Raw genomic sequence first — 22,966 nt, 5'->3', positions numbered from 1 at the left:
CACTAGTGAAAGAATCCCTCAGGCTCGAGTACTTCTAATGCTAGCATTCTAGCCATCACAGATATTTTGTCTGGGTACCATTAATGTGCAGTAGCTATCCCGTTGGTGGGTATTATGGAGGATCAATAGAATGAGCTCACATAGGGTATCATGGTGGGGCTGCCTATCTTCCTATGTGACAAAAATGCTGATCTCAAAGTTGATGTGCTTCTGACAGTGACCATCCGGGTCATTCACCAAGGGCCCATCCGGGTCCTCAATACTGTAAATCACTTATTTTATACAGCTTTCTGGTTCTTCGACATGAAAGCATCCCTTTCCATCTTAGAATGCTGTGTCAAGTTCTGAACCTCAGCCCCAAGAGAATCCTTCGTGATTCAGTTAACAATGGAGCCCCTGGACCGTTCTGGCCACGAACACAGGAACGAGATACTTCTCTCATACTGAAGTGTTCTATTCTGACACATAACTATTATACTGCCTGATAAAGCCACAACGCCAATCCAACTGGCTCATAGGCTATTCTCACAGCCTATACAGATAAGATCGGGTGCGTATACAACAGGGAACTGAAATTCCGAGGACTATTATACAGACCACTAAATACAACTGCCTGTAGATCGACAAATCGATCTACATCCGAATCAAGAATCGAGCCAGTTTTGGTGGCCCGGTGTGTCACCAAGTTGTGCCAAGTATTCCGACAACCCATGAGACGGACACATGAGCTGGTTACGACAGAAAGATAGGACCAAGGAGGAAGGGGTGACCAAAAGGAAAAAAAAGAAAGAAAAAAAAAGAAAAAAAGAAAGAAAAAAAAGAAAAAAAGTAAGGAAAAAAAGAAAGAAAAAAAAAAAGGACAGAAGGGGGTAAACCCCCCCCCCCCCTTCCCCCAAATACAAAAATATCTTGCACAAGCAGGCGATGCAACAACGACAGAACAAACTTATTCACCTACGATACTGGTATCTTGCACTGCTGCAACTCGTGGGAAACTTTCGGAGCATTGTTTGCAAGCAATTGAACAATGGCCGTCTAGCAACGTTGGCAGCCGGCAACACATCACAAGGCCTGCACGAATCAAAAAGCTCGACATCACAGGGCAAGTGGATAACATCAGTTTGGTCCGCAATGGTATATACTGTCTATCTAAAGAGTTACGGTACCAGCGACTTCATGTTTTCTTGAGCCAACCACAAGAAATAGGCATGCAGAACGAACGCACTCGCCGACGTCAAAAGGATGCCAGTCAAAGAAGCGAATCCACATGCCTAAACGCTTACGCAAAGATGAACTTGAGACCAGGCATTCCAGCCCGACTGCTAAGGGCACGTGGCTCAAAGCCATTAAAGTGCTTGTTCTTTTGCTGTCAAACACTCACTAGTTGCTGCTCCTACCGCCATGCTCACACCGAACTCTCATCGTGTTCTTTGGGTGATGGCCACTTCTACCACCTCCGGTCGTGGCACTCTCCGTTTATATGACCTCGTGTCGAATTATGACAACATCATCGACCAGCGCATGTGCTGTCAGGATTGTCATGCGCAAATCAATCTATGCGGACTTCTGACCAGGATGTAGAAGTGAAATTTTCTGGCCCATGCCATGTCCAGCCGTACCAAAATAAACGCCGTTGCGATGCAGAAACAGGAAAAAAAAAAAGAAGTGATACAAGACTACAGGCGAAGCGGTGTCATGCGGCAGGAACCACATAACAAATGCTAAGCCCGAGTCTGAGGGGGAAATCGTGAAATCGTGAAGACTCTTACAAGCGCTGTGGGGGACGGAAAGCGCAGGAGTAGTGATGATTCTCGAGGGTTTGGTTTAGATCTTGCGGAAATCTTGCAGAACGGGATACATCATCTCGAATGCTTGGTAGATTTCCTGGCAATTTGTTAGAATGGGGTAAATGCGGAATCATGTCACAGCAGCTTACCTCTCGGACCTTGGCACCAGTCAAGACGATCTTGCCAGAGACAAAGATCAACAAGACAACCTTAGGCTTAATCATACGGTAGATGAGACCAGGGAACAACTCAGGCTCGTAAGAGCTGAAGTTATGGTGGCGAGATGCCAGACCCTCAAGTCGGATGGGGAACTTGATGTCACAACTGCCAACAATGTTCTGGATCTTGAAGTCGGTGAACTTGGCGTTGAAGCCCAGCTTCTGGATGATACGAGCGTACTTGCGCGAGGCAAGCTTGCTGTCATCTTCGGACTTGGCACCGGTGACAACCATCTTACCCGATGCGAAGATCAGGGCGGTCGTCTTGGGCTCACGGATACGCATGATAACAGCAGCGAAACGCTGGATGTGTCAGCCTCGTGATCATGGTGTATAGCAAAAGGATCACAATGACCCTGATCTACGTGAGCTTACCTTGGGGTTGTACTCAGCATTGCGAGCGTGCAGTGCAATGGTCTTAAGGTCCAAGCGGCAGTCAAGGTTGACTGTAGCCACAATGTTCCTTAACATGCGTGTGAGCACAATGTAAAACAAGATGAAAGAGCCATCAAGGTAATACATACTGAAGGGTAGGTGTCAGACCGCTACCACCTTGAGTCGCAGCGGGCGTAGCAGCAGGCGTGGCAGGAGTCACCCCAGCGCCGTTTGCAGCACCGTTCGGTGCACCGTTGGCAGGTCGCTTGTCAGCATCGCTGGCAGGAGGAGTGAGCTCATGTGCACCACCAGGAAACGACAGCGAGCCGGGTGCAGTGAAAGCCTTGGCCTGCGCAGCAGTAGCGGGATGTGTCTGGATACCCTCCATGACGTCGGTGTAGAGACGTTGTTCGTGAACTTCTTGTTTGTATGAAGAAAGAGCAGAACTAGATGTCTATATTAGATCGAGGTCGTCGAAATGGACTCGCCAAGGAGATGGGATAGACGCTGAAGACAGTAAAAATGCAGAACGCTGAAGCAGAAGTGAAAATGAGACAACGGAAATGCAGGCGCAGGAAAGAATATTGAAGTGGGTGATTGATCTGGGATGTGTGAAGCTGTCGCCAAGATGCTGCTTAAATAGAAATGCGACGCGGTGGTAGTGGGGCAGCGGTGTAGCTTCGAGAAGTTATTGTGGATCCGGGGTCACAGCAACCAAAACCGAACCCCAACTCCAAAACAATCAACCTCCCTCAACCTGGCAACTACAATGGCAGGCGCCGAGATTCACTAGTTGTAATGCTTATTGTGTATTGTGTCTCGTGCCACCCGAATACACAATGTGATGAGGCATGGCAGGTAAGAGAGAGAGAGAGAGAGATAGAGAGAGAGCAGCAAGGAAAGAGAAAGAGGAAAAAAGGTAGCCTCACCAGTTGGCGTGTAGGAGATGAACAAGTCAATGTCTCCCCAACACAGCAGAAGCTGCTAGGCCTGGTAGGCAAATAGAGTGGAAGTGATCGATGGGATATCGAAGACCACGACCACGGGTTACACACACGATGGGACTTTAGAAGTCAACGTTCGTTTCGCGATAGTGAAATCGAGAGCGGACCGTTGCTTTAATAATACGGGGCGCAAAGTCGGATGCGAGAAGAGTGCTGTCGATGTCGTCGAGGTATCGGGATGATGCGATGCAACAATGACGGCGGCAGCGACTCGAATCGGATCCTGTCTTTGCTGATGGGCGGCGATGCGATCTGGCTATTACCAAATTGCCTGACCCTCGCGCTTCTTCAATTTCTTTGTCTTGTCTATGGGTTTTGGGTATGGACTTCTTCTGGCTACACTGCACCGTGACCTGTGCGGCGAGATATCAAGAAGAGATTTGCGGATGAATGGGGTCGTCGGTCTTCTGCAGGTGCTCGAGTCTAAATGTCGGACAGGGACGACAATGAAACGCGAAAAGACTGGAAGCGGCTTCTCAGACTTTTCTCCGAATTATTGTTGCTGGTTCTTGCCGGAAGAGGACAGGTGGACGAGCGCAGATGATGGACGATTGATTAATGAATGCAAGCGTGACGTGTAGTGACGATGCCTTTGTTTTGTGATAACAATGACCCAGTTCCGTTCACGGTCACCTAGGTGAATTAGGAAGAAAAGTGGGGAGGATGACAGAGAGCAGGATTGTAGGGTGGCAGGTGTCAAATAAGGCCGGACAGTATTGGCAGGTTGGCAGCTGGCAATACGTGAGGCTAGGGTCGGTCGGGGATTCCGCGCAGAGATTCGAAAATTATTGAAATGAGGGGGCAGGCTGGCTTTAAGTATTTTTCTGGAGGTAAAGACCTCATCTAGCCGTGTGCTGAATTTTCTAAGGCAGCGCGATGCCACCCAGTGTGGCGGGAATCCACAGATTTACTCCTTCCTGCCACCTAAGTGGACGCGCTAGTTTCGCGACAACCAATGAAACGCTAGAACAAGGCCCCTATCTGCTTCTAATTTGTTTTTCTTTGCGTGCATCCTCAACCCCGTGGTTCCGGCAAGTCTCGATTTGCGCCAGGCTTCCCCTTTTTCACTGTACCCATGCCGATAAAAAGATAAATAAAATAAAATAAAAAGCTCAACACGTCGGATCCCTTCAAACGACGATACCATGCAGCCCATGCCTTACCTGACACTATGTTCTTAAGATATTTGCAGTCTTCCAAATCGCCTGTTCTTGTTCAAAGAAGGCAATGAAATGAAGCTGACAAAAAGTCGCAGCACTGAGTCGTGGCCCGACTGCATCACGACTCATTGTCGTTGTTGGAGTGAGTGGTTGGGATGATGAGTGAGTTGAGTGAGTGAGTGAGTGGAAAGAAGAGAAGAGGAGAAGGTTTGCACTGGAACGCTTCCCAGTAGAATATGGTCCGTCCTGTTGCCGGCGCGCACTGTGGCTAACAAAAGTCCGGTGCGGCCGCCAGGGGCCAATCATGAGTAGATGTCGCATGGTTCTTGGAAAACCCAACTGGGGCGATTCGCACACGCTTACTATCTTCTGAAACAATTGCCCCTCCCAAGCCTGTCCCCTTTCTCATTCTTGCTTCATAAACCAGTTTTGGCTTTTTCCATTGGAAGACATCACATCATCGCCATCAGTCACTCACCATCATCACATTCTGTGGTTAGATGTAACCTCCTACATCAACGACAACACGTTGTTATTCTCCCATCGCTGCATTTGCTGTTTATCCGCCCATGACTGCAATTGCGTGCGTGTCTTTACTATGCCGCGCCTCCGGTAGGCCAGGTTGGACGGCACAACTTTCACACACCCTTTTGCTCCCATTTTGCTTTCATTTCGTTAGCTTCTCGGGGCTCAGCACTCATCATTTCCGAGGTACATGAAAACGACTTTTTGCTCAGGCATCTTGGCAATTTGCAGCTCGTCATGCAAAGGTTGCTCATTCTTCATTATCCAACACTTTTGTCAAAGCGCATCATGACATCTTGGAACGACAAGCAAACGAGACCCTCTGTGGAATTTGAATGACATGGCAACATTCATTCATGTGTTCGCTTGTCTTTCAAAACCACACCGGTATTTTGGCTAGTCCTGGCTCGTTCTTCTACAATCGCCCATGCAGTCTGACAGACTGGCTCCTCCGCAGGACCCATCGGTGCAAGTGTCTCGAATGGCCGACAAAAGTCGCTTGTGGGTACCCATAAGCAAGGTTTCATCATGACCGGCAGTCAGCTCATTTCTCTTGCTTAACCATCCCTGGTCCAAACCTTGGAATTTTCGTAGCTGTCGGCACCCAGCCTCGTCCAGCCATGCGTCGCAAAGCATCGCCCATTATGACTCACACGCCACCGTCACTGCAAACATGTCGCGTTCCACAGCCTTTTCATCTTTCTTTCTCTTTCACTATCAAACTCAGCAGGTCGCCAGAGTGGCGTTGTGAACTCCTCGCCGAGCTTATTTGTTCCCATTGTTTCAGCGAAGTAGAATCATTACGCCCAGTGGAGCACGCCATATCGCTGTCCTTATCGCCGATCGAAGACGTATGTAGCTCTGTCAGGTTGTTCGGAACAGGCTTGGTAAATTTCGTGTTGGTGTCAAATATTGTTGCGACAGGACTGGTGCATTGATCCCAGGCAAGCGCTGGTTGCTCCATCAATGCAAGCGGGCTGACCATGCGCGTTGCAAGGGAGCCGGCCGAAGGTGACAAGTACCCCCGTGTAGCCAGTGCATAAACACTGTACAAGGCTCGTGTTCAGGAATACTGCGAGTCAGCCAACTAGGACGCTCATTGGCCATTACGCGGCCCAACGGTGAAGAAGCTAAGAGTGACGATGACATATACTATACCACATGCTGCCTTAGTACCATGCAGATGTATGGAGGCTCTGCATAAAGCATTGTTTGATGGGCCGACAACGGCTGTATACTCAGGTCGGATCACCAGCACTGTGGTTCTGAGCCCTTTACGTCATTTTACTCGAACTACGAACCACTACTACACACGCCGTAGGCGAGGCTCTGGTTCATAGCTGCATAGCTATACCTGCCTTTCTGAGCTGTGATATGTACAAATATATCGTTTTTCAACATCTGTCTTCTACTAGTAATTATTCCTACCATCTGTAGCCTCTTAGCGTTGTGTAGTTCATCATCATCATGCTTGAAATACAACACCAATAACGTTGCCCTGCGGTGAGGTTACTTAGTACATGAAGTCGTCGTTAGCTACATTGTATACTAGCCACCCGTGGTTTTTGTATGCGCATCTAGCACTCGTTCGAAGCAAGATAGGCTATTTAACAAACCTCGATAATTTCAACTTTGCTGTTTGTAATATTTCGTCGCATAACTTAATGCAACTGGGCCGTTTCCCAGCAGACCTGCCACGTACAAGTAACATTGTTCTGCGGACCACCAAAATCGCATTGCCAGTCCGAAACCGATGACGTTGAGGTTGTTATTGCTTCTAGTTCTTCTGGTTCTTCGACGACGTTGATTTCTCTATTATGAGTTTCGTCAAGTTTGTGGTCACGCATGCAGTTCTGTATGGAGGCCACTTCTTTGGGCCCATGTAGAGATCGATGGCGAGACTTGGTAGGGCGGGTTCACTTCGTAGATATTGAATATTTATATATACATAGATTTGCCTTGCTCCGAAATGTCTAAGAAGTCGTACCCAAAAATGATAAGGTCAGACAGTATGTTTATCACCTGCGTTTGTTCCACAAAATCCTTGACCTCCAGAACGGCAATGTCAAGTGCTTTGATGCCTCACGAGCAAGGCGGTCGGATGACCGAGCTTGACTGCGAACATGCCATTCAATCACACTATATTTTGACCAGGCCTACTGCGCGAATCAGACCTAGATTTGAGCATTTCCATAAGTCGTACCGAGATGGTGGCGATGGGAGGTTTTCTGTTTCTTTTCAACGGATACATTAATTTGAGGCATGTGAACTTCAAATGATGCACGCGGCAATGACGCCAGTGATGATCAAAATTCTATATTCATATTCGAGGTTTTGATACGCAAGCAAGCAGTACTTGGTGCCGTAAATTCGTGGTGGGTGGTCTGATTTAGTATGCCATCACGGTGAACTGCGTAAATGCAGGCAGTAGATTCCCCGACTTGTTTTCATCTTGAGCGGCACGGCCACGTAGCTTCGCTCAACGCCAGCTCTCGAAACGAGACCGGCCTCTTCTGGGAATGACATATTCTAGCCCCATGTACCATGTGCAGATACAAGAACTATATCAATGTTATAACGAGTATCTCCGGTTGGCCCGCTTCCGATCCATCCAAAGAGATAGTTCCCTGCGCTGCCCTAGATTACAGCCGCTTTCATTGGCTTCGACTCACACCAAACTCGGATATTTGATATTGGTGGCAGTTGCATGTTCTGTTGAAACCTAAATTGTCCAGAATGGGATGGTCCGGGTGTCTGCCGACACCTTGAGATATTGCAACGAATCTGGGGATAGGATGTTGTCGTGATACTGAGAGATCTTCGGAGACATGATCTATACAACCAATTCGAGGTTGATTTGCCGCATCTCTGGACTTGTGGTGTGTTGTTATTGGCGAGGTTCACATTGAAACATTTCCATTTCACGCGGAAGGACTCCATTCCAGCTGGTGTCTGCAATAGAGTATGTGAATGATACAATGGCTCCCGCACGACCTCTCGACCCAACATGCTGGGTGACCGAAGATTGTACTCGGTTTCAATATTCCCCAAATACGTTCCATCGTGATATTTCCACGAAGGCCTAATTGTCTTTTCGTTCTCGGCAGGATGGAACTCCAATGCCTGGGCCAGAAGATCGTATCATTCATATATTCAGCTTGTGGTTGGAATTCCACTTTGCCAGCCTATCTAGGACTAACTAGGAAATGACATCTGGCTGGTTTTCCTCCAGACGGTCCCTGAACTTGGTTGCCATAGCAGGGCAGCATCGAAACAAATAACTGGAAAGACCTCATAAAAAATCCACATGGAAAACAGTCGGCTAATCTTGTTGTCACTCCAGCAAAACGCTGCCATGCTGCCGTCCGGATACGTTGAGCTCCTCTAGCTGTAATCCCAGGTCACCACTGCATACTTAGGTCGTCTCAGTCGACGCGGCTCCTTGCCGGTGGCGCCAGTCGCACCGTACCGTAACCTTTGCGTTCGCTGGTAGCAACCCCTAGGCTTAGAGTAGGATACATCAAGGAAAAAAGAGCAACTCGTCCATTGTGAATTAACTCACCCAAATTGATTGCGATAGAAGGAGACTTGTCTAATTCCACGTTCGGTATCTCTTTTCTCTAGTATTAAGACCAAAATCCCCGCCCGCTCGATCTTCTGCTCCGGCTGCAACCATCGTCAACTCGGCGTTTACGAAGATATAACCTGGTTGGTTTATAAATGCCTTGATGACGCATGATCCTGGATGATGCAAAGTTGGTCAACCCAGATGTACCGACAACCCAGCTGCCGGGCGAGTATCATCGCCTCGTTGATCGTCTCGGCCTCGGTCTTCCGTAAGAGGCGCACCGGGTTTCCAAAGTGACTCGGAGTTTAATAAAATCAAACCGAACGGGTTGGAGATGCTCCGAACGTAGCTCAGCGTCACATAGCCATTAGACACCGCAGGGACAACGCAACCCTCCCAAGAATCGAACGAGCCACAAATGTGCTGTTATCATGTCGGAAGTAATCGAAGGCGCGCAACAAGTGTCGCCATGCATTTTTCTGACATTTAGAAAGCCATTGACGAATTCCTGCGATCTGCCTAGGTTTCGCCCTATCGATGGCTTCGTGTTATTTCTTGTCCATCGACTGCGATCTTTGGAACACCGAGTTGAGAAGGGCGTGCAGTCGATTTTGTGGACTCATGAATGCGTGATGCTGGCCAATTGATGGGGTACTCACCACCCGCTGGGTTCTGGGAGACTGGAGCAAGGCTTAGCTAGGATCTGTGTCTGAAGTGAGAGCCTCAATTTGGCCGTGCGGTCAAGCCTCATGCTTTGCACTGCCATGATTACTATCCAGCTTCTGGCCGTAGCAAGCGAAAAGCGAAAGTCATGTCTTAGCCACCAATCAGAATCGCAACCACTCAAGCTGATCAGATCTTAGCACGGCAGATTGATACCTCGGTAGGCACATACCCGTATAACATCTATATATCGTAATGTTACAATTGGGGTGACGTTTTATCAACCTCCGTAGTCGTGCTTATGATTAAATTGGCTCTCTTCTAAGATTCCCCAAGCACCCGTGATACATTTCTTTCGGTTGCATTAACTGGAAAACGATTAGTTACACTGTATGACTTCTCTCATCAACGCCACAACCCATTTGGTCGGCGCAGTTTCGAAGATAACATAAACGTACCAAGACTCAGCATCAAGAACCCCAGCTCATCCGCGTCCTCCAACCAGATCTCAGCCCTGCGATTCATCACAACACCCGGATCGATTCCCACGAACTCGGCAAACATTAGTCCCTGGCCTTCATCCCACTGCGCGAGCCACCTCTCATACAGCGCATTCCAGCTCTGCTCGTCGCTCGCCAACCACAGGAACTTGGCTCCCGGGCCGGGCATGCGCGACAGCTCCCGGCCGCAGTCGAAGCGGACGGCGCTGTGGTAGATCGAGTACGCCCAATGTATAAGGTACAGAGAGCACATGGCACGGCGCTTGGCTTCGACATGTGCCCAAATAGGCCAAAGAGGGCGGACGTGTGTTGATTCTTCGTGCAACGTAAGGCCCGTGGAAGCGATGTAGTAGCCAAGGGTTTGGATTTGGATGAAAAGAGAGGGTGAGATGAGCGACTGGGAGGTCTGGTCCGGGGTAGGGAATATGAGGAGAAGGAGATAGATGATGATAGACTGCAAGGCACCGAGGAGGGTGGTTTGGTCGTATGTGCGATACTACAAGACCACCAGGTTTTAGTGACGGTTGGCTTTTAAGATGTAGAAGAGGAAACGAGGGAACGGCAAACCTTGCTAAGAATAATGTCGACTTCTTTCCGGACAGCGTCCTCGACCATTGGCCCGGTACTGGCATCGCACTGGTTTGACCACATCTTGCATAGTGTGATACAGTTTGCTAGTGGCCTTGGCGTACCGTCCTTGAATTGGAGGAAGTGAATTATAGGAGGTAGTTGAAATCCCTTGGCGAGCATCCGTGGCCAGGAACGGAGGACCCTGAAAATAGTACGCACTGTTATATCAAGTTCAACACTACATTCCCGTAACGTAGATACGGTAAAAACAATCCAACAACACAATATCAAGACGAGAACAACTCGGAGCTGTCACTTACTGGTATGCTTGAGGACTGCATCACGATCCTGTGTCGGCTGTTTCGAAACAGCCTGCAACAACTGTTCTATCCCTTCTGGAGTCGGCGGCGGGGGTGGGCCAGGGTTTGGCGTTGTGTGTAAGAGTTCAAGATTCGCTGAGGCAATAGCCCCCGGGTCTAGGAAGGAGGGAATGTCAACGCCGCCATCCTCAGACGACGAGAAGAAGCCCGGCGTTAACGTGCCGGTCGGATCAAGATCCGTAAAGTCGTAGACGGTGACGGCGGCATCATGCGAGCTGAAGGAGTTATGATGATGGGCCACCAGGGGGACCCTGGCTTCTGTCGGAGCCGAATCCGACCCAGAGCTGGTGACGGGAGGAGGCAGAGGCCGGATATACGTGCAGGTGAATCCGCGAGAGACGCAACGCGAGCAAGTCGGCCGTACGAGGTCACACCGGGCCTTGGCTGTGGTACATGACTTGCAAGCTTTTTGCCGGACTGACGGTTTTGGCTCTAGAGTGCATTTCTTGGCGTGCCTCACGAGGGATGATTCTGGTATTATTTCTTAGCCCTTATCCCTCAGCAACATCATTCTCAAGGCTTGACCGGTAGAGTTGTGGAATGCCGCATTATGCAAGGTGCGTGGTGCAACATGAGGGAGGAGAGGATGTCTATACTCTGCCGGAATGTTTTGCTACAAAGCGCACAACGATTATGTTGTTGGTCTAGGCCGCCGCTCATGTTGTCGGTGGCCACATATTAATTTATGATCCTCAAATATTAGTACCATGTGCCCCGAATAGGCGATACTTGCATACAATGTCTGGACTCTTCTGGTCAAGTGCCATATGATGGACGACTCAGCGATAATAAGGTGGACATGTCAACGCGCTCGGAAGTCCGGGTACTGTTGTTTAATAGGAGAAAATGGAATACGAGTGACTAAGCCCCATTGCATTTATGGCCTAGCCCTGTCAAGACTAGCACTTTTCATTACCGCTTGATCGAGAAACAAACACGGTAGATAGCTTTGAACCCTACTTGTATATGAGAAGGAACAAGTGTTGTGATTCGATGAAATAAGAGAACCCAATTGCAATTTCAAAGTGTATGCTTTTGCTTTAGCTCAATTGATCGCATAGCTGCCATGAACTCCACACCCTCACCTTTTCAAGCTTCCTGTGACGCCTGGGCTAAACAAGCTATATATATATATACAGATTGACAGCAGCTTTGTCTCTATGGCTATCCTTGATTGTTTGTAATAAGCTACATCAGTGTTGTAAGTATGGATAAACTCGACGTATCCCCGTCGAATAAAGCCCAGCGTAGCGTCGAAACGAAAAGAAATGAACCATAAATCTGAAAATAGCACGGATACCCACATATGACAGCACAAAACGGGCCGTTGCGGGTAGAATTTAGGTCATGTAGTACTTTGGTCCTTCTCCACCCTGAGGAACAGACCAGTTGATATCCTGCTTGGGGGCTTTGATATCGCACGTCTTACAGTGAATGCAGCTGAACAATTGAGTTAGTAACCATTTCGCGTGAAATAAACTTAATTCCCGACTCGGGCCAGCACTTACTTCTGAGAATTGATTTGGAACCTTACTCCGTGGGGCTTGGACTCATCCTCGACATATTCGTAGACACCAGCCGGGCAGAAACGGTTCTCAAGGCCCTTGTATCCAGGATATGTCGATTCAGTGTGCGCATCCCAGTCTTCAACTTGGAGATGCACTGGCTGGTCCTCCTCGTGATTCGTGCCTGTCCGCGACACACTCGTAAGGATGTCGAAGGAAATCTTTCCATCCGGCTTGGGATATTCAATCTTCTTGCACTGATCTGCAGTCTTTGTTGAGCCATGATCTGTGGATTTGTGCTTCAAAGTCCAAGGTACGCGTCCCTTCAGGAGGAAAGCTTCAAGCCCGGAATACATGACACCACCGTACAATCCCAATGGGCCGTGGAATGAGGGGCGCATGTTTCGCACCTCCTTGAGCTCTTTCCAAATACTGGACTTGCGCAGTGAATCCTCGTAGTCGAAGAGGAAGACCGTGCTAGAGTCGCCGTCCTTCAGAGCACCCCATGCAGCCTCGGCTGCCAGCATGCCAGACTTCATGGCGTTATGCGTACCCTTGACTTTGGGGACGTTAACGAAGCCAGCAGAGTCTCCTATCAAAGCGCCACCAGGGAAGGCAACTTTCGGTATGGATTGTAAGCCGCCCTCTGTCAATGCTCTGGCTCCGTAAGAGATGCATTTGCCGCCTTCGAGTACACTCTTGTACATGGGATGCTGCTTCATCTTTTGGAATTCACCATATGGCGAAAGCCAAGGGTTGGAGTAGTCCAGAGCAACAACGAGACCAATGCTCACGAGGTTGTCACCAAAGTGATACATCCAACCGCCTCCATACGTGTCTGCAGGAAGTGGGTAGCCCATAGAATGGCTGATCTCACCCTTCTTGAACTTTTCAGGTTCAATCTCCCAAACCTCCTTGACACCCAGGGCGTACGTTTGGTGTTGGCTGTCCCTCCTGAGATCGAACTTGTTGATGACTTGCTTAGTCAGACTGCCGTGGCAACCCTCGGCAAACATGGTCACTCTAGCATGGAACTCCATGCCTCTTTCGAAGCCGTCTTTTGGCTTCCCGTCCCTCCCAATGCCGAGATCGTTGGTTGCTACGCCCTTGACTGCACCATCTGATGCGTACAAGACTTCGGATGCAGCAAAGCCAGGGTAGACCTCGACACCGACCTCTTCAGCCCTCTCACCCAACCATGCAGTGAATTGGTTCAAGCTGAGAATGTAGTTGCCGTCGTTATGCATCTGAGGCGGCGTGGGTAGAGGAATGGCGCTTCCTTTGGTCAGGAAACGCATCTTGTCGCCTCCAGCAGGTGTTGCATGTTCGAAGCGGTTCGGGTTATCTTCATCGAGCCAGTCTGGAAGTAGCTCTTGAATACCAGAAGGCTGGATGACAGCTCCAGAGAGGATGTGTGCACCTAGCTCTCCGGCCTTTTCTAATAAGAGTACCCTGAAGTCTTCGTTGCCTGCTTCGTTCGCTAGTTGCTTGAGGCGAATCGCTGCGCTCAGTCCGGCGGGCCCTGTTGAAGGTGAATGCAAAGAATCAGCAAATAGAGCACACAGCGAAGAATGGCTGAGTATAGGGGTCGACGTTACTTACCACCGCCAACTATACAGACATCGACCTCGTCACTTTCACGGTCAACCGATTTCGGATCGAAGCTGTCATCGGCATCTGCCATACGAAATGGCCGAGATGTGCTAAAGGGCCGGGCGATAGTTACATGGCGGAGACCAGTTGTCGCAGTCAAAGCCTTATGTCTGCTCCATTCTTGCGATACTGCGATTGAGGACCTCGAGGCCCTGTATAGGCGTCCGGTCAAGCCTGACCTGGCCGACACTGCGCTGCGGCGCACACATCTCTGAAGAGGGGCGGAAGTCGACATGGCTAGGATACACAGCTTGCTGGCTCGATGGTACGTCGCACGGGGAACAGGCAAGATTGCGCCACTGCTGGCTTCGCGGAGTGTCTTTGTTACAGTTCAGTTCGTAGAATCACCGCGCCAAACCGCCATGAGGATATTCAGAGAGCAGTTGCTAGCGTGGGCGGCGAAGCGGACAGTCAGGCCAGTCTAATAACCCGGTAGCATACAGGCATATGATCAATGACATCAAAATTCCTCGAGTGCTGAGTGCTGAGTGCGACCTCGGTAGAGCCCGAGGTGCTTTTTGTTTGCCGCGCTCGGGATGATTTTCCTTTGCGCCCACCAAAATCTTAAGTTAAAGAGTGGACCGCTTGTAAGCGTGGATACTTTTCCACATGTTCGGCCCAAGGACAGCCAATGAGAACGAGGCGATTACTTGCACATACTCCGTAAGTTAGGAGACATACATAATTCAGTTAGTCTAGTCTAGTTGCGAACTGCGGTTTGTACTGCAGCATGTGGCACTGGCAGTGTGAAATGCGCCGGCCAGTTGCGCAACCTCTAGCGCTTGCAGGCTCTAAATTCCGCACTCTTGCACCACTTCTCTCCCACTCTCGCCCACTGTAATGGCCCCGTAGGCTCGAATGTATCATTCGTTACATCGAATGGTTCTCGTTTCAACTGCAACTTCACGAGACCCCCAAAGTACGTGTCCTGTGGCCGGAGTCGGAAAGTGGCATGGCATGTCATGTCGATGCACTTTTCCGGGACATGCCATTGCATTGGCCCCGGCGCGGAAACAGAGAAAGCTTTGACTGGGTATGAAGTATCATGAGCGTTTATTTCGTCATATATGAGAGGTTGCACTCTTGCTACCGAGCTCTACTGACCCCTGTCCATGACCTCTACTGCCTGTCATATTTTGCTATGTCAAGGTATCTGCCTGCCCTTTGGGGATGCAGCTCCCATCAATGCTCGAGCGAAGGTAAATCCAGTTCCAAGTGAGCCCGAGTAGCACGCTCCAAAAACAGCTCTAGTCTAGCTAGACGCCGGTACCAACAGCATTGGTACATAAAGTCACAGATGCCAGAGATCCTGCCCTGTCCTCGCTTCATGTGATTCCAAATAGGCGGAGCCCATATTCCTGCTTGATTACTTACCCTCAGTGAGCGTACAACTATCCAACCCACGGCTTCTACGTCTTGCGCACCGCGAGTCTTATGCCTTTAATCAGTATTCAAAACTAATCGATGGACGAAGCTGAATACCAAGGACCTTAGGTCTGCTTGCGTCTCCTGAGGCCGATGTTGGACAGGATGCTACCAAGATCGGCATTCCCGCCCGTGGCGCCGGTGAGAGAACCGAGCAGCGATGAAAGGGGATCAGCGCTTGCCTAGGCCGACGTCAGTAATTATATTCTGTGGCCACTCACAAAGATATCGTGAGGAACGGGAGATGCCAACAACACTTACAGCAGCAGAACCATCGGCGGCGGCGGCGGCGTCCTTTGCATCACTGGCGGCAGCGTCCTTTGCATCACTAGCAGCAGCATCATTTGCATTCCCAGCGTCTGCGGCTGTGCCTGTTTACTGTTAGCGACCTTCCCAGACCGAAAGAATGAAGAAAAACGCATACCATTAGTGGCTGCCGCATCCGCAGCTGCTTGCTTTGCTGCTTTGGCTGCAGCCTTATCAGCCTTTTTCTGGGCCTTCGCGTCAGCTGCAGCGTCTCCCGTCGCATTTGTCGCAGCGGCCGCATCACCAGTAGCTGCTTGCCCTAAAGACCAATTAGATCAGCATACCATTGCATACAGTGTGTTTAAAGTCACTTACCAGCTTCGGCAGCCTTAGCAGCCTTAGCAGCCGCCTTAGCAGCCTCTGTATTCGATGTCAGTACATGTTTGGTAGAAGAATGGGATAGTCAGCCCGAAGGGTAGGACTCACTCTTTGCTGCCTTGTCATCAGCAGTCGCTGTTCCATTTGTCGCTGCTGCGGCATCACCTGCATCAACTGCTGTTGCATTGCCAGCAGCGGCATCACCACCGGCAGCAGCGGCAGCATCCCCGGCAGCAGCATCACCAGCAGCGTCCGCATTGCCGGCTGCATTGTCGTCTGCGTTGTCCTTGTTCTTCTTTCGAGGGGAAAGAGGTCGAGGGAAGGAGCGGGCCATCAAGCGACGGGCCATGTCCGGATTGGCAGCATGATCTGGAGCGGATCTTGCCACAAAGTCTTACAAAGTGTGTTAGTCTTGCGCAAAGATCTGCATACTTTGGAGGTTTCTTACGAGGCTCCTGCGCTGTACGTGCAGCAACATCTCCGTTATGCTGAGCCGGAAGAGAAACGACGTGACTAGCAGAAGCTGCCAGCAGCATCAACATTGTTCCGATGTTCTTCATAATGGCGACTGAACGTTATTAAAACAGTTGGAAGAATTGGCACAGATGGAATAAAAGAGAAAAGAATGCTGAAAGACGGTGTGAAGAAGACAACAAGAGCACAGCTGTAAAGTGATGTTAGTAACCGACTAGTAGGAGCACCTCATTCTACAACTGACCTCTAGGTATAAGAACTTGAAAGAAGAAAGTATAGTGGACAGGGCAGACTTGGATTGTAGAGAAGAGAGGTCGGTTAGGACGGCATCTGGGAAGATATAGTATTTATGGTCGTCCGACAAAGTCTAAGCCTCAACTCATTCAAGGAATTCCCCTGTTGATCAGAAAGAGCCATGAATTCACATCCCACACCATCAGCGTTGCCATGTTCGAAGCTACGTCAAGCCCGGCACCATGAGTTTTACAGCACGAATGGCCACGACCTCGCCTCAGCCTCCATTCCCAGCTCCAGGGTCAAGAAACGATCTATAATTTCTGCAGCCTGTGATCAGCAACCACTACCTAGAGATTTACCTTCCTCGTCAAAACAGCCAATCATAGCCTTCCATCTGCGTTCTCGAAACACGGAAGATGTGTGATAAGATTTCCTCTGAAGTAGATCATACAGACAACGTTGGGAAGTGGAACCAGGTTGCGAAAAATGGAATGAACATGCTTCAGACCAATCTGGAGCGTCACTGTTAAGACGCCAAGCAACGCGCAAATCTTTTTTAAGCATAACATGCTGAGGTTCTGTGAGATCGCGCTTCCCAGATGTTGGGGTGGCAGGCTTTCTCAAACCGGAGATCAAACGTGGACCACTTCAGCGTCAAACATCCCCACGTTCCGCCAAGTGCCTGTTGGTGATCGACGCACCGCACAGACATTTGAAAACGACATGTGCACGAAAATAGAGATGAGGGTTTATTTGGAAGACAAGTTGGAATTGCTCTGTCACCTCATCGTATTAATCCACAATTTGGGAGCGGTTGTTTCATGGAAACTTTCATTCCGGTTTCCACACAATTAGAACATCCCCTCGGTGCCGCTTGGAAGCTGTTCATCGGAACACTGTAGCATTTGAGATTCCATCAAACCAGTTATCTAATCATTAGATGGCAGCACTTCATCAGACTACTCCTTCAAGTAATATTTCAAACTCTAGTTTTGAGCCGTGGGCATGTGGCGTCCCCGGTTACGTTCGTTGATTGCAAAATATCTAGACCTTAATGAGTAGTAAATCCCCCAGCTCAAGTTTACTTGAATCGTCCTCGGCTTTGCACCACGTCTTCCGTCTGTTATTGCCATTGCGACTATTTTTCCCGTGTAGAAACCACTTTGATTCCCTCTGCCCACATGGCATTATTATAATAAAAATATTTCATGCCAAATGATATGTGCACTGCATTCCGTAGTTGATGGTCGTGGCGCCTCGTGATACCTTTCGAGGGGGTGATAAATGTACAGCTTTGGTCCGAGTACAAATATAGACTCATCCAGAGAGACAGGCTCACTATTCCGGTTCATCGAACGTGATATTTCGTGCTTTTGCGAGACGAACACGACCTGGTTCCCAGGAGTGAGAATTGCATGGTGTCAACTGCAAGACTGTCACTTCGGTTTCATTTTGAGCATGGTCTCGGCATGATTACTTGGCTTTGTTGATTTACTACATCTAGCAGCTGTTCTGCCCCAAGCTCCATCGTTGGCACCGTCCGTTTCTAGTGGACCACGACGAGTACGCATGCCACCCTACTGAAAGCCCATTCCAGAGTTATTATGAAAGGAAACCCAGACGTTTCCAGATGAAGCTGCTTCCGCCAACCAAGGCCGTCATACCAGTATAAACGATCAAGCCGCCATAACCACTTCCAAATCCGGCACTCACATGTCCAGCCCAAGCGCTACCAGCGCTTAACAATGAGCCACTAAGAGGACCCGATATGACGTTCCCTATGCCCCGTCCGACGCAAAGCCAGCCAAAAACCATTGTGGAATCAACATACTGACCACTAAGTTCACCTTTGCGGCTTATCTCTCGCATTATACCTGGCCAGATTGCCGTCCAACAGCCTCCAAAAAGGCCGTACATGACACAGAATAGGTAAAGAACGGGCAATGACGAGGACAAACCCCATATGAGAAATACACTAAGCGCAACGCCGACGGCCGAAATAATGATGCAGGTGGTGGTGTGCAATTTGTCGGTCATTGAACCCATGATTACACATCCGATAGTCGACGCTATGTTGACTAGTAAGACGGTAAGTGCAGAAGAGAAAGTCGAGGCGCCGAACTCCCTTCGAGCATACGAAGGGAGGTAAATGCTGGGCAGGAAGTAGCCGGTCGCTTGGATTGTGTTGGCGATCTGGTGCAGCGCGAAGAACCTCGTTAGTACGCAGCGCATGTTAAAGGGTCTCGTATGCGTTGCGGCCGAGTAAGGAAGTCGAGGTTTGACGAAGAAGGCGAGAGGAAACGAGGCACCAAATAGAATGCAAGCCCAGATGCGCATTGTCGTTCGAAAGCCATATTTGTTCAATAACACTTCAAAAAGAAGTGGTAGAACAACGCCTCCAAACCCTGCAGCACTCCACATGATTCCGTAGGCCATTCCCTTGCGCTTCACAAACCATTCGTCAATATACAACACGCAAGGCGTATATGCAAAGCAGCCGCCTATGCCAAAAAGAATACCTTGAGTGGCAATGAGCTGCGGCACCGTGGTACAGAAAGAACTCAGCGCGATCACCAACGAGGCCATAAAAAGCCCGGCCTGAGTGAACCAGCGAGCTCGACGAGCATATAGTCGACAAAATGTTATCACAATGGGTGTTCCGATATACATAGTTCCCTGATTTGATAAGCACGACTTTTGGTTTTCATGGAGAGACGATTAGAAGAGGTCTCACTAGTGTAGATGTACCAATAACTGCGATATTGCCTTCTCCTATGAACGGCTCATGGTTACTGTAGTAGTCCTGGAAAATTCCAAACGAAAAGCCGAAACCTAACATTATGTGTCAGTCAATAAGCCAGTTAGTACAATGTTTCTACGGACTCACCCCATACTAATGCCTCAACTGCCCAGCACGCCGCCAGAAAAAGCCAAGCATCCTTCCCTGAGTCGACGGGGGGCAGTGAGAATTCCTGCGGAGAGCTTTGGGCATTTCCATTTTCCTGTTGCCCCGGTTGTGTATCCGGTGTCGTTCTTGCGTTTGAGCCAAAGCGCTCAAGCTCAATTGCTGTTTGACTCATTGTCTTACAACTTCGCGTTGATTGAAGAACACTAAGCCGGCCAAGTTGATTACTTCCTTTCCGCGTCTCTTGCTCTTATAAGGGAGCCACAAAAGGCTATCCTGCCGAAGCCGAAGCCGTCGATATACTAGCGTCTGCTTCCCCACCCACGCCTTTCGGAGGACAGCTAACTCCTAATTGCGGATGTTGGGCCACCAGATCATACATCGGGGCCGATATAGTAATGTGAAATCTCGTTATCACGCGTCCGGATGCCAAAGCACAGGATCATTCATACACTCAAAGCGATTGTCCTACTATGTGTAGGACATATCGGTCATAAACATATCATTGAACCAAGAGTCGAATCCGGCTTCCGCGTAATTGCGATCCAGATGAGACTCCTCCATTGTGAAGTTCTCGACACCGGAGGTGTCATCTGCAGATATTGGCGGCTGTGTGGGCGATGTAGTAGTGACCGGGTATAACGCCGCAGCCACGTAGTCAAAATCCACGACTACACCATCAGTTGATGTGGGATGCGTCTGTCGTTGTTCGAGTAATGCTTCGATCAATGCGACACCACGTTGAGCTAAAAGATCACTATCTCGAGACACGAGTCTGTCTCGTGTTGCTTCCACTAATGATTTATATCCTTCTACCACGGCTACATCGTTGGATGTGTGGTAAATTTCGAAGCACAAGATTACTGCCGCAGTAATGCAAAATGCCGTATGTGTCCAAATTGAGAGTTCGTCATCCTGAATAAGCAACTCATGTTCTCGAAGTATCGTCATTGCGGCCGCCGTACAAGTCCTCCGAGTAAAGTCATATAACGGTACCCGGAATGATCTCAAAAGAAATGGCCTGTGGATCATTATAATCTTCTCTGATGCAGTTATGGCAAGACTGCGCCTAGCCACACGAAGCCACGGAATGAGGGCTTCTTGACGTGGATCTTGTCTCAAAAAGTATTGTGGAAATGCCCGGACGGTGTCTCGCATGCGTTTGTCTATGCTCAGAATGTGCATATATTGTTCTTGGAGAGACTTTTGATTTTGCACAGGGCCCAAACCATCCCGCATTTGTGGCATCAACGCCGCCATCTTAGATAGAACGCGCACATAACTGCTAACGGTCGGCACATGCTCCGGATGACTTAGTAAATCATGATCGTCACTGTTCGACGGAACTGTAGTTGACACATGGCCAGGGGATATGGCGTAAGACTCGGTGAAAGGAATGGCAAAATGATCCTGAATGGTCATTTGACACCATATACGCTTCCCGACCTCTCTTTGTACCTTTTCTTCCCAGTCTCCAGTCTCAGAATCTTGGATTCGATGTAATCCTAAACACTCAGCGATCCGAACGCCCGCATTGAATAGAGTGGCGTTGAGCTGACTCTGTCCAAGATTGTGTGCTACCTCAGTGGAGATAGTAATAGCCTGCAGGGTATATATTGATAGATCTTTTAGAAAATGGAAGCGATACAAAGCCGTAATCACTAGAGCATTCGGAGTCAGTAGTTGTTCTTTTTCTTCTTCTGGATCGGTTGAGGGGTCTTTAGGCGCGATATGAAACAGTCACAAAGAGATCAAGTGCATCTAATAGGCATTACAAGCCCTGTAAACATGCTAAAAGGGGTAGAAATTGATGCCGAAAATTGCTTACTATCAGAGAACAATTCATGGGCTTGTGGCAAATTGCGTTCCATGCTAACGATACTCTTAGACTTCTCGCTGTTTTGTACTGCAAATACCGTGGCACTGATTACAGAGCAGTACAGGGCAAGCCATAATGGATGAGGAGGTCTTCCTGTTCGCCAGAACCCGTCACATTCGTCCCGAAATGTCGGTCCGTGGAGGCAGTTGTGATGCCACGCAAGATATTGTAGATGGAAGTCTACGAGTTTTCTGGCATGATCCGAGTTGGGCAATGACAGGAGATTGTAGGCAAGACCTGTGTCCAAAGGTGGCACATCATGGCTTCGGTGCTCACATCGACAGTTCTTGTGGGGGAAACAGTTGCCCGAGACTCTGCCCCATGCTAAATGCTCGAGAGTTGTAAGTAGGCCAGGATCGGCGTCTTTCGCTGTGACTTGAGAACTATCCGATTGGTTTTGGAGTGGCTCTTGGAAGTCGTGCTCGTCAGAATATCGACGATCTGTATGGCCTTCAAAGCCGCTGTTTGCTGTACCAAATTGCAATTGCTGAATACGCCGCTTTAATTTATCAATAGTCGGCTGCAAAGTGTCACGAACATCGACGGCCTCGAGATCCACCGTGATGCTGCGAAGAAATTCGATTTGATCTTCATGCTGAAGGCTACGTTTGAGACGAACTGTCTCTCGTGAGCATGAGATACCTAGTCTCTTGCAGCGCGAACATGGAAGCTCTTTATCGCACTTGACCTTACGTTTTGTACATTCTACACCAAGGTCAGATTGGGTGACAATAGGCGAATTCCACGCTGGGTATACCTTGGCAAGCCAACGAACGTCGTTGGGAAGTCCGGACTCCCTTTGAAAGGGATCCACGAGGAGACGGATCTTGACCCGTCTGCCGAGTGCTCGGATCGCGAAGCATTATTCAATGGGGAAAGATTATGTTCTGTAATGTCAGCATACTGATGTATTATTGGGCATTTTGCGACGCTGTGAAAGATTCCAACTTAGCGCCCTGGAGCTTTCACTGCATGTCACCGCCGGAGCTTGCCGACGCAAATCCATCGCGCGCGCAAAAGCTTGGAACAATGACAGCCATACTGTGAGACAGTTAAGCCTGATGAGTCCCTTGGGATGCTTATTAAGTCCATTGCATAGGGAGCATAGGATAACATCATAATTGGGACTTGGCATAAGAATGAGATCTGCCGCTATCTTTCATCCTGGATGTAACCATCGCAGTCACCAGGCAACTCACGTTGCAAGGGGGTGTTTAGCGCTTAAGATATGCTACCAATGCTGCCCTCACATATCTAACCTAAGCAAGATCAACTCATCTAACCGTAGGTTAGTCTAACTGCGACAAAATAGAGGTTGAATCTTTCTCTCCCACAAAGCTCCTAGACCAGATGTTTTGAATGATTGGTGACGTCACAGGACTACAAGCTCAAGTAGGCACCACTGGATATTGGATTACGATGCAAGCGCTTCCATTTTGAATGCGTACACTTCGTCGGCCGCCTGTCTCGTCGAGTTCCTGTGGGGAGAGCAGCTTTCACATGCGAATGGTGTG

General features: G+C 49.2%; 7 protein-coding genes across 8 annotated transcripts; all 7 read right to left on the bottom strand.

The window, feature by feature from the left end:
• Positions 1-1,824: 1,824 nt before the first annotated feature.
• On the bottom strand, positions 1,825-2,768 carry BKA67DRAFT_524072 (TATA binding protein; the record flags this gene model as incomplete). Its single annotated transcript, XM_046098533.1, has 4 exons — positions 1,825-1,884; positions 1,937-2,308; positions 2,381-2,468; positions 2,530-2,768. 4 exons carry the CDS (start codon positions 2,766-2,768, stop codon positions 1,825-1,827), a joined length of 759 nt encoding a protein of 252 aa, XP_045954107.1.
• Positions 2,769-9,426: 6,658 nt separating this feature from the next.
• Positions 9,427-11,538, bottom strand: BKA67DRAFT_577951. 2 transcript variants are annotated; one of them, XM_046103667.1, is made up of 5 exons: positions 10,691-10,905; positions 10,368-10,572; positions 9,759-10,296; positions 9,533-9,668; positions 9,427-9,479 (listed from the first exon to the last, which is right to left on the bottom strand). In XM_046103667.1, exons 2-4 carry the CDS (start codon positions 10,548-10,550, stop codon positions 9,622-9,624), a joined length of 768 nt encoding a protein of 255 aa, XP_045954106.1. In that variant the 5' UTR covers positions 10,551-10,572; positions 10,691-10,905; the 3' UTR covers positions 9,427-9,479; positions 9,533-9,621. The 2 variants fall into 2 exon arrangements, with proteins under 2 accessions (XP_045954106.1, XP_045954105.1); XM_046103666.1 differs by lacking the exons at positions 9,427-9,479; positions 9,533-9,668; positions 9,759-10,296 and adding an exon at positions 11,347-11,538 and having other exon boundaries at positions 10,691-11,221.
• Positions 11,539-11,545: 7 nt separating this feature from the next.
• On the bottom strand, positions 11,546-12,281 carry BKA67DRAFT_577949 (uncharacterized protein). The gene has a single exon (XM_046103665.1). It carries the CDS (start codon positions 12,054-12,056, stop codon positions 11,832-11,834), a length of 225 nt encoding a protein of 74 aa, XP_045954104.1. The 5' UTR covers positions 12,057-12,281; the 3' UTR covers positions 11,546-11,831.
• Positions 12,091-14,143, bottom strand: BKA67DRAFT_594598 (electron transfer flavoprotein; the record flags this gene model as incomplete). The annotated part of the gene is made up of 3 exons (XM_046105064.1): positions 12,091-12,190; positions 12,259-13,777; positions 13,858-14,143. 3 exons carry the CDS (start codon positions 14,141-14,143, stop codon positions 12,091-12,093), a joined length of 1,905 nt encoding a protein of 634 aa, XP_045954103.1.
• Positions 14,144-15,154: 1,011 nt separating this feature from the next.
• On the bottom strand, positions 15,155-16,517 carry BKA67DRAFT_682824 (uncharacterized protein; the record flags this gene model as incomplete). The annotated part of the gene is made up of 6 exons (XM_046108958.1): positions 15,155-15,515; positions 15,595-15,704; positions 15,758-15,898; positions 15,955-15,999; positions 16,066-16,350; positions 16,406-16,517. 6 exons carry the CDS (start codon positions 16,515-16,517, stop codon positions 15,399-15,401), a joined length of 810 nt encoding a protein of 269 aa, XP_045954102.1. The 3' UTR covers positions 15,155-15,398.
• A 1,617-nt stretch (positions 16,518-18,134) lies between these two features.
• BKA67DRAFT_392024 (major facilitator superfamily domain-containing protein) lies at positions 18,135-19,896 on the bottom strand. Its single transcript, XM_046096629.1, has 3 exons — positions 19,556-19,896; positions 19,403-19,500; positions 18,135-19,344 (listed from the first exon to the last, which is right to left on the bottom strand). The coding sequence occupies exons 1-3, from the start codon at positions 19,746-19,748 to the stop codon at positions 18,271-18,273; spliced, it is 1,365 nt and encodes a 454-aa protein (XP_045954101.1). The 5' UTR covers positions 19,749-19,896; the 3' UTR covers positions 18,135-18,270.
• BKA67DRAFT_392028 (uncharacterized protein) lies at positions 19,719-22,585 on the bottom strand. The gene is made up of 3 exons (XM_046096630.1): positions 22,210-22,585; positions 21,402-22,157; positions 19,719-21,234 (listed from the first exon to the last, which is right to left on the bottom strand). Exons 1-3 carry the CDS (start codon positions 22,313-22,315, stop codon positions 20,045-20,047), a joined length of 2,052 nt encoding a protein of 683 aa, XP_045954100.1. The 5' UTR covers positions 22,316-22,585; the 3' UTR covers positions 19,719-20,044.
• Between the last annotated feature and the right edge of the window lie 381 nt (positions 22,586-22,966).

The sequence above is a fragment of the Truncatella angustata genome (genome assembly GCF_020726525.1).
Source record: "Truncatella angustata strain MPI-SDFR-AT-0073 chromosome Unknown BKA67scaffold_8, whole genome shotgun sequence".
NCBI classification, from domain to species: Eukaryota; Fungi; Ascomycota; class Sordariomycetes; order Amphisphaeriales; family Sporocadaceae; genus Truncatella; species Truncatella angustata.
This window is presented reverse-complemented; position numbering and strand designations above follow the sequence as displayed.

Coding starts and splice junctions, on each gene's coding strand:
- BKA67DRAFT_577949 (XM_046103665.1), bottom strand. CDS start 12,056: ATGTGGGTATCCGTGCTATTTTCAGATTTATGGTTCATTTCTTTTCGT.
- BKA67DRAFT_392024 (XM_046096629.1), bottom strand. CDS start 19,748: ATGAGTCAAACAGCAATTGAGCTTGAGCGCTTTGGCTCAAACGCAAGA. Junction 19,501..19,555: donor AGTTGAGGCATTAGTATGGG/GTGAGTCCGTAG, acceptor ACATAATGTTAG/GTTTCGGCTTTTCGTTTGGA. Junction 19,345..19,402: donor TTATTGGTACATCTACACTA/GTGAGACCTCTT, acceptor TTATCAAATCAG/GGAACTATGTATATCGGAAC.
- BKA67DRAFT_392028 (XM_046096630.1), bottom strand. CDS start 22,315: ATGCTTCGCGATCCGAGCACTCGGCAGACGGGTCAAGATCCGTCTCCT. Junction 22,158..22,209: donor ACGTTCGTTGGCTTGCCAAG/GTATACCCAGCG, acceptor ACCTTGGTGTAG/AATGTACAAAACGTAAGGTC. Junction 21,235..21,401: donor CCATGAATTGTTCTCTGATA/GTAAGCAATTTT, acceptor CGAATGCTCTAG/TGATTACGGCTTTGTATCGC.
- BKA67DRAFT_577951 (XM_046103667.1), bottom strand. CDS start 10,550: ATGCTCGCCAAGGGATTTCAACTACCTCCTATAATTCACTTCCTCCAA. Junction 10,297..10,367: donor TCGACATTATTCTTAGCAAG/GTTTGCCGTTCC, acceptor GTGGTCTTGTAG/TATCGCACATACGACCAAAC. Junction 9,669..9,758: donor GTTCTTGATGCTGAGTCTTG/GTACGTTTATGT, acceptor ATCGTTTTCCAG/TTAATGCAACCGAAAGAAAT.